At 28.9% G+C, this 10,123-nt stretch overlaps 1 protein-coding gene and 1 pseudogene across 1 annotated transcript; one reads left to right on the top strand and one right to left on the bottom strand.

Moving 5' to 3' along the window:
• Window positions 1-268: 268 nt before the first annotated feature.
• Window positions 269-2,582, top strand: LOC127252944 (trimethyltridecatetraene synthase-like; annotated as a pseudogene).
• A 4,045-nt stretch (window positions 2,583-6,627) lies between these two features.
• On the bottom strand, window positions 6,628-8,661 carry LOC127252943 (probable microtubule-binding protein TANGLED). The gene is made up of 4 exons (XM_051277330.1): window positions 8,587-8,661; window positions 8,313-8,368; window positions 7,237-7,289; window positions 6,628-7,112 (listed from the first exon to the last, which is right to left on the bottom strand). Exons 1-4 carry the CDS (start codon window positions 8,659-8,661, stop codon window positions 6,628-6,630), a joined length of 669 nt encoding a protein of 222 aa, XP_051133287.1.
• Between the last annotated feature and the right edge of the window lie 1,462 nt (window positions 8,662-10,123).

The following is a 10,123-nucleotide window of genomic DNA, read 5'->3' as shown; positions in this document are numbered from 1 at the left end:
TCATAAATAGTTGTACACCATTGAATGTTTGTGGTATTAAAATTTATTAATTCCCTTATGTATTTTGAATTATAAACAAATATCTTCAATCATTAATTTCATTTTTTTTGTTTTTATTTATTTATTTATTTTTTGTTTTTATTTTTATTTTTTTGTTGTAACATAAACAGTACTATCTTCTTCAACTTATAAATAGCTAGAAAGAGTCTTTCACCTTCCAAATCATGTGTTCATATTCCACACCTCAAATACTCCAAAACAATCTAAGATGGAAGTCTTTTGGGCATTAGTATTAGCCTTAGCCTCCATAGCTGCATTAGTTCTTGTCTTAAGAAATAAATCCAAACTCAAACTCAAACTCCCGCCGGGTCCGAAACCATGGCCGATTATCGGCAACCTTAACCTCATCGGCTCCATACCGCATCAATCCCTTCACTTCTTGTCCAAAAAATACGGTCCAATAATGTACTTAAAGTTCGGCGAATTCCCAGTTGTGGTTGCTTCGACACCAAAGATGGCCAAAGAGTTCTTAAAGACTCATGACGCCGACTTTGCATCGAGGCCATTACTTAGTGCTGGCAAGTATACTGGTTATAATTATTCCGACATGGTATGGGCACCTTATGGACCATATTGGCGAGAAGCGCGCAAAATTTACCTCTCGGAGTTGTTTAGTCCAAAGAAAATGGAATCCGAGCTCTTCGAGCAAATTCGCGCCAAGGAGAGGCGTGATTTAATGTCACGCCTCTATTCACTCTCCGGAAATTCGCCTGTCTTTCTTAGGGACCATGTGTTGCGCTATGCATTGTCGACCATAAATAGGATGGCGTTAGGAAAAAAGTATTTTAGCGATCACGAAAATGAGGAATCCAACCTCTGGTTCGATGAGTTCATTGAGATATTAGACGAGTGGGTTTTTCTTGCAGGAGCTTTCAATATCGGGGATTGGGTACCGTGGCTACATTTTCTCGATCTTCAGGGATATGTTCGGAGAATGAAGGTTTTAGCGAAGAAATTTGACAAGATATACGAGTTTATGATAAACGATCACGTGAATAGCGCGGCGACGACGGGTTCCCGCCGGAAAGACATGGTGGACCGGCTACTTAAGATGGCTGAAGATCCCAATATGGATGTTAAGTTTAGGAGAGATCAGATCAAGGCATTGATCCAGGTAACATATTTTGAATGTAAATGAACTTCTTTCTATACAAAATGCTTCGAGAAAAAAATAGCTGAAGCTATAATGGTGCTAATTTGACCCAATAAACATATATATATATAATAAAAGTATACAATATATATATTATATATACATATAACATATTTATAACTCAACATATGTTTTATTATAATCACTACAAAAAAATAATATATTTGTAACGGAATTCCGTCCCTAAAGTTCACGTAGCTAACGTAATTCAATTTCTAATTCCGTCTCTAATGTCATTAGTAATGGAAAAAGTAGATTTAGAGACAAAAAAGTTTTGTTACAAAAATAATTTTTTCTTGTAGTGAATACAATATATGCTGAGTTATGAAGAAATATGTATCGCTATCACTAGTATTTCTATTATTGTTATAATAATAGGATCTGTTGAGATATTCAATGTTAGATTTAGTAGATTTATATCTAGATTTGATCTTATTCATAGATTAGATTACTTAGATTTGAGTCGGTCGAGTCTGTTTTGTATGGCCTATGTATAGGCTCCTTATTTTGATGATAAAAAGACAATCTCATTATTTTCCCCCAAAATTTCTAACAGGATCAATATGAAATTATAGTATCTATGTTAATATTGGATGAATTTAAGAGAGAACATTTTAAATGCAAAAAGTCCGCATCGTTGATAGGAAGAATCTCGATTACATTTTAATCTTTTTGTCCAATCGAACTACATTATATTTTTATTTATTTTTTTTTTTTTGCCTCGTCCCTTCGAAAAAATTTACAGAACCTAATCAATGGTGGTGTGGACACAACCCGAACTATGATGGAATGGATTGTTCAAGAACTCATGAGACATCCCCAAGTATACGAGAAGGCTAAAGATGAGCTCAACAGGGTAGTAGGGAAAAACCGATGGGTAGAGGAAACCGACTATGCAAAGTTGCCCTACATAGAAGCCATTATCATAGAGACCATGAGATTGCACCCTCTTGCGACATTTTTAGCCCCTCATTACGCCATGGATAATTGTCGCATTGCTGGCTACGACATACTCAAGGGGACAACAATCCTAATTAATACATGGAGCATTGGTAGGGAACCCGACTCTTGGAATGCTCCCGAGGAGTTTATACCAGAGAGGTTTGTTGGGAAAAAAATAGATATTCGAGGATCGAACTATGCACTATTGCCATTTGGGTCTGGTCGAAGAAGGTGTCCGGGATATAGTCTCGGGCTAAAGAGCACGTGGGCAATTACGGCGAACCTCCTCCATGGGTTCGACTTGAAGTTGGGAGATGGAATTAGACATGAAGATGTGAGTTTGGAGTAAACATATGGGCTCACTACACATCCTAAACAAGTCCTTCCTATCATGTTGGAACCTACTCTTCCTAAGGAACTTTACTGAAGTGTGTAAAATAAATAAATAAATAATAAAACATTATAGCAGTATGTTTGTATTTGTCGGAGTCCACACCACGCTCCCTCGGGTGGTGGTATGCGAAAATAGGGACGGTGAGACTTGAAGTCGAGACTTAAACTTAGGCTCTAATACTATGTCACATGCAGAATGATTGTCTCACCTAAAAGCTCAAACTAGAAAAATGCGGGCATTAATTATTTATCCGTAAATAAAAATGCCCAACAGTATTGACTTTTATTTAAAAGCAGTTCAAAAGCTTTTCATTGTGTTTAGAATCGTCATGGGTAGCTTCTAAAAATAAAAATAAAAAAACACTTATATAACTTATATAAGCAGTTATTTCAAATGCGGAGATTATGTACTCTTGCAATTTTACATGTCAATTAGGCAGTATGTTGACTTTTGTTGTTCTACGTATCGCTTTTTTTATGAATTATTTGAGAGTTATTAGTATTAATTTGAGTATTGGTATCAAATCAATAACGACTCACACAAGCTAATCTTTCAAAATTATAATTACTATTTTGTTCATAATAATAATAATAATAATAACATAAAAAATGATCAATATATATATATATATATCACTACAAAAAAATAGTATATTTGTAACGGAATTCCGTCGCTAAAGATCACATAGCTAACGTAATTTCATCATTAATTCCGTCTATAATATCATTAGTAACGGAAAAAATAAATTTAGAGACGAAAATATCTCGTTACAAAAATGATATTTTTTTGCAGTATATATATATATATATATATACTATATTACATTAAAAACCCATTGTCATCATGGAGTATCTATTGGATAATTTTGACAATAGCTTGCATCCAAAAATAAAAGCAACTGGTGAAGCTGAATTTTTTTCTTTTTTTTCCAGAAGCATATTGAATAGCTTTTGAAATAAATAGAAAGACTTTTTAGTTACAATTATTATTTTATTCTTAATAATAATAGTATAAAAATAATTAATTTATATATTATATTTTAATTAAAATTATTATTATTATTATTATTATTATTATTATTATTAATTTATATATTATACTTAAATTAAATTTAAAATTGAGATACCAAATTTAAATAAGAGTATATCATTTTTTTAATTATACTAAAATTACTAAATATAGTTTATAAAATTTTAAAATAAATTATAAAATACAAATAAATTAATATTATATTGTAATTTTATTTTTAATTGAGATATTATCCTTGAATTAAAATTTTAAAATATAAATAATCAAAAAAATATACTACCTCCATCCAAGAATAAACTTTCCATTTACATTTGGCGTTATTATTTTTAATTTTAAAAAATATCTTTATATTTGTATAATTTTTTTATATAAATTTTATTATATTAGTATTATAAGACATTAATAAAAATATTTTTGTCATTTTCTCTTAATTTATACTATATTTTTGATATAATAATTAATATTCAAAAGATAAAAATGCAAAAAGTAAATGGAAAATTTTGTCTTGGACTGAGGGAGTATTTTTTATGTCGTTAATTTAAAATTTTTAAATATAGTTAGGGTGTGTTTGTTTGAAGGATTTTGGAGGATTTCCACTGTTCATCCAATTTTTTCCCCCCAAAAACATCAAATCAAACACCTATTTTTCATTTTTTATATTATACTAAAAATCAATTTTACATTCAAAACATCACATCAAACCCTATTTATATCACATCATACAACTATTCAAATTCAAAATTTTTACTATTCAAATCTCAATCCAAAATCCAAACCCCCAAACAAACACACCCTTAGTAAACTTTAAAATAAATTATAAAAATTTTATAGAAAAATACTATTAACATCATGTCTTTTTTTTTTTTAACCGTCACTTTCAATTCTATAACATCCTACCAGTTTTAAAAAAAAAAAAAAAAAAAACTGTTTTTACAATGATTTATCAGACACTAAATTGAATTGATTATATAAAAAGTAAATATAAATGTTAAATAATTTAGAATAATGACAAGGATGCTACTGGCACACTCCCAATCTTGCCACGCTGCGCCTTGGAGCTATGAAAATCATGTTGAAATTTTTAAGAATCGATCGCTAATAGATGTTGAATTCAACATTCTTCAAACTGAAAATAAAATAAAATAGACACAATATACACAATATAAAGCTTCCATCAAATATACTCCCTCCGTCTCATGTATTATGGACCTATTACTGTAGACGGGAATTTAGATAAAGTGTAATTAATAAGTAATTAAGAAGTGTATTAAAACTAATTATTCGTATAATAAAAATAATTGTGGATTAAGATTAAGATAACTAAATAGTTTAATTAAGATTAAAAAAATTATAAAATTTAAAATGAGATTAAATGTATAATTATATTTTCAAAAAAAAGGAATGGACAAATTATGTGGAACGAACGAAAATATAAAATAGGGACAAATTATGTGGGACGGGAGGGAGTAATAAATAGCTATTAATAATGTAAACTATACGGGTTTATATTTGTTTAGTATTCTTATTTGATGTTTTTTCTTTTTGGTTTTTTGTTTTTTATTATTTATTATTTATTTTATTTTGTTTTGTTTTATTTTTTTATATATAAGATATAGAAGTCAAAGTAGACTATGAGTTGAAATTTTTTTATTTTTCCAAAAATTGGCCTCGCCAGCATATATCTATCCCTAAGTCCTATGACATAGTCTCGAATCCCATGTCCTCAACACCGAGCCCGTGCCGTGCTCGTGCTCGTGCTCGTGCAAGTGTCATGTCCGTTTATAGTCTGGTCTAGACAAACAGGTGGCACGAATGCATTTCTACTTAACAAAAAATTGATTTTAAAAAATTCTGAGTTTAATTTTCATTATTTAAACCGATTTAGTCAACAGAATTTTCAAACCGTGTCCACTTTGGCTTAGCCTGCACCAATTTGTTTTTAAATTTTCTTTAAAAATCCTCATACTAGTGAAGTTTATTTTGAGATTTATAAAGTGTCGATTTTTCTTCACAACTTTGAATGTGAGATTTGGATTTGCAGTTCACCGTATAGCACAGCCAAAAAAAAACATTCAAGAATTGTCATACTAATAGTATAGATAAATTATTTTAATCAATTTTGAGGATAAAAGTAATTTGGGCAAAAATTTACGGCACACAACAAATGCATCAAAATTGTGGCAAATTGTGAATTAAAGTTACAAAACAGCAAAAACGTAAAAGTTGTTGTGCTACCTGTGGATTTGAAAGCTTTCTTGTTTTGTTTTTTCTAATTAAGTAAAGCCCAAATTGATATAACTTTTCACTAGATTTCAAAGTCTCTTCAGCCCTTTTAGATCGGTGAGAACAATATTTTATATATGTTTGTGATGAAAATAAAATTTAGAAATCAAAATTCCAAGCAAATAATACTTATTTTATTTGGTAATCTTAGTAGATATAAAGTGATGAGTAACGTCGATCGATCAATATGAAACTTCCAAGTTTAACTACTGCGATGGATGAACTTGTGATTATAAAGTCATAAGCTTAAAACCTATCTAGGCTACTTGATTTTGTCTGTTTCACATAATTACTCTAGTTTCACATGTGTTGCCAACCTAGTTTACAGGCATTTAAATTGAGCCGAGGATTTACCCAGAGATTTAAGTACTCCCGATGTTAGAAATATGGGGAAAATTATTTTATTGATCGTCAAAATAAGGAGCCTATATATAGGCATAATATACAGACTCGATACAGTCAAATCTAAATAAGATAAGACCAAATCTAAATCTAAATTTAAAATATCTAAAATATCTCCAACACTCGAAAAGTAATAGCTACAGGTTCTCATGTTATATAAAAAAAGAAAAAAAAAACACAGCAAGCAAGTTGATCACCAATTTAAAAGAAAATTCATTCAAATGTTTCTCTCTCTATATATATATATATATGGCGACACGGAGAAAGCGTCGGCGTGAAGGTGTGGATCGAAGGCTCGGAGAAAGGTATCAAACTTTCAAAGTCGAAAACTTATTTTTGTGCTTGCTATAGCTACATGAACCTTTTACCTGATTTTGACGGCGGAAACAAGTGTTACTTTCTTGCTCTTCATTTTGGCGCTTTGGTCCGAACCATTGAGGCGAAACATCCTTTGCGCATTCTTTGAAATCATCGAAGATTTTTTCCCAACAATTTTTTGGCTCGTCTTCATTGGCGAAGCATCAAACAAGGGATTTGGAAACAATACCGCCTTCTTAGCCCACGGCCTATTCCTCGGGGACACTTGGTTGGCTTTGTACCTAAAATTTTCTTTGTCAAAATCTGAAAATCGTAATTTTTGCAAAGAAACCGGTTTCTCCGCATATCTTTGTTGATTTTGATTCTCTGTTTGCTTTGCGGATGGGGGAGTTCTTGGGATGCTTTTGGATTTTTTCGCCGAATATAAGGATGTGGATTCTACGAATTTTCTCATTGATCGACTAGCGAGTGTGATTTCTCCCAAGGCTTCTCTCAGTAGCATCGCCGGCTTCGACATTTCAAACCATGGTTCTGTATGAATATCCGAATATCAAAATATCGACACAAGAATATCAATTATAAGTAATAGCAGAATGTTAACAGATTAAAAGAAAGTTTTGTCTAAGAAGGCATAGAAAAGTAATGAAATTAAAACCTGTGATGGTTGGGAGTTCTTGAGAAGATCCTTCATAGTTGGTACTTGTAATCCTTCAAAATTGCAAAGGCACGTTTATAATGAGCAGTGATGATAATATATATATATATATATGTTGAAAATTAGATTAGGAAAAAAAATAAATTTAAATCTGTATTTACATAACTACATTCTGATATTAGTTTTGTCCCATAATTTTTCCTAACTAGTTTTTTGATCTTACAACTCAATAATAATAATAATAATCATCTTATCCTTAGGGTGTGTTTGTTTGGGGGTTTGGATTTTGGATTGAGATTTGAATAGTAAAAATTTTGAATTTGAATAGTTATATGATGTGATATAAATAGGTTTTGATGTAATTTTTTAATATAAAATTGATTTTTAGTATAATATAAAAAATAAAAAATAAGTGTTTGATTTGATGTTTTTTGGAGGGAAAATTTTGGATGAATAGTAGGATTTTGTCAAAATCACACCCTAATATCTTTCTCCTCTATATTTCATCGGTCATAATTTATATTCAATACTTAAAAACAATTATTTTTCTAATTTTTTTGTTTAGTTTAAATTATGTAAAAGTAGTTTGATGTGTTGATTTTATAAGAAGAAACAATTTATATTTATTGAAAATTATATAAAAATAAAATAAAATTATTGAGAATAAATAAGAATTCAAACCAAACACAATAATAGCCGATCATTTTTTATTTTTTTTTTCAAAAAAAAATCTTCCTTGACACTAAACATAAGAATGTAATGATCTGTTACATATATGAAGCTTTAAACCATCAACAGTTATTTTATTTAAAAAATATAACAATAAATATATATTAATTCTCGCAAATTCCCTATTAAATACTCAATATTATGGGTCTGTTTTTGCAATCAAATTTTATTTTTTTCTCTTACATAACATCCTATCAAATATTATTTTAATATCAAATTCAAACTAAATTTTTTCAAATTCAATCAAAAGAATCACAATTATTTTCATAATTTTTTTTTTTTTTTTTTTTTTTTTTTTAAAGTAGCCTAAAGTAAGTAAAAGACGAGCAAAAACACGATAATAGTACCTAACACTACTTGCTGCAAGGTGGAGCTCTTGCAGTCGCCTTACACATTTGTCCACCTTCAGACAACAACAAACACAAGTATATTAATAATTAGTACCCTTAAAAATATTAAGAAATTAATCATATAATATAATATATATATATATATATCTACAATAACCATACCTTCAAAAAAAAAAAAAATTAAAAAAATGAAGAAGATGAAGATGAAGACGAAGAACACAAAGTTAACATTGTCGCAACTACAAACAAATCAGGCATGGATTCATATGACCTTATCAAGGGTCTGTCTCAGACAGTCGGGATCGAGGGCAGCCAACGCCGGCTTCGGCGAAATTCTTCCGGACATTATTTATTTATTTATTTGAAAATTCTAAATAAAAAAGAAATATTTGTTGGTGTTATATATAAAGGCTTGGAAACAATACCAGTATCTGTATGAATATGGAAATTGAAGTGATCCCGTTTTGGTTTGGATAAATCATTATTGCATTACTATTGATTGGTCAACAAAATGTCAAAAAAAAAATTTGTGATGTATAAATAAATTTGTTTAATTAGAACAATACACCTTTGACTTATTAACTTTGAATTTGAATATGATTAATTACAACACTTATTTGAGATATATTGATGTTGAAATTAATTTTAATATTTTTTAAGAAAGTTTGCATATGAAAAATAATCACAAAAATAAAATTATATATATAATAATAATAATTATGTATATATGCCCTTCCCTGATTAGGACAAAAAATAGGTAGTCTGAAAAAATCATCCGAATCTGATATAAAAAAAATTGTGTTTAAACCTTTAAAAATAAGTTTGAAATTTTTTGAACCGTGTCTGACCTGGCACGCAAATTAATCGGTTTGTGCCCGGGACCATGAAAGTCGGATTATTCTTAACCCGGCCTATTTTATTAAAATTAATATTTAGATTTTATAGCTAGGCCGAGTATTTTTTAAGTTTTGAGTGTTTGATGTCCTTCTAAAAAGAACAAAAATAATTGATGTAATTTTTTTTTTTAAATATTATTGAAAATTATAAAAGTATCTACATAAATAGTTTCAATTATATTTTTTTCTAAATAATATTATATCTATCACAGTTGTATGGTCTCATTTACTATTCAGAAATTCCCTACCTAAATAGCTCATTCCATTTATATTTTATGTGGACTGATGTTACATATTTTACCATTTTTGTTATTTATATAAAATAGAAATAGAAATACTCGGATATTTATATACTGTTGGAGCTGACATTGACTAATGTGTATTTAATTGTTAAATCAATATACAAATATATAAATTTAAATAAATATACAAAATTAAATTACTAAAAATTGGAATGTAGCTAGTTCATGCAATATATACTTATTTGATATTTTGAATTAAGGATTGAATAGAAGATTATTTTTGTACAAGTTTTATATAAAGAATCAAAATAATAAAGAGTGACTACCAGCAACAGAACCAGACCCCCAGCCCCAAAAAATTTACTGTATTTTTTTAGTTTAAAAATACTAAAATGATGTATTTTTAATAATTTGCCTCTGAAATTCTTAATTTTTATTCTCATATAAAAAATCATAAAATTAATATTTATATAGCTTTATTGATTTGTCTTTTTACTATTCAATACTCCCTCCATCCGCAAAAATTAAAACATTTGAGTCCGACACGGAGATTAAGAAAAATGAATATTTTATTACAAAGTGATAAAAGTTAAAAGATAGTTGGATGTATTTTCGGAACATAAGTTAAAAATTAAAAAAAAAACAATAAGGAAAGAGAATGTAATAAAAG

The sequence above is a fragment of the Andrographis paniculata genome, unplaced genomic scaffold (genome assembly GCF_009805555.1).
Source record: "Andrographis paniculata isolate CXL003 unplaced genomic scaffold, ASM980555v1 Contig49END, whole genome shotgun sequence".
In the NCBI taxonomy this organism is placed as follows: domain Eukaryota; kingdom Viridiplantae; phylum Streptophyta; class Magnoliopsida; order Lamiales; family Acanthaceae; genus Andrographis; species Andrographis paniculata.
The sequence above is the reverse complement of the archived record's forward strand: the minus strand, read 5'-3'. Positions and strand labels throughout refer to the sequence as shown.

Bases quoted from the DNA above. Each gene is read 5' to 3' on its own strand.
- LOC127252943 (XM_051277330.1), bottom strand. From the start codon at position 8,661: ATGTCCGGAAGAATTTCGCCGAAGCCGGCGTTGGCTGCCCTCGATCCC. The intron at 7,290-8,312 runs GTACTATTATCG...GCAATTTTGAAG, and splicing joins CTTGCAGCAAGTAGTGTTAG to GATTACAAGTACCAACTATG. The intron at 7,113-7,236 runs GTTTTAATTTCA...ATATTCATACAG, and splicing joins AGAACTCCCAACCATCACAG to AACCATGGTTTGAAATGTCG.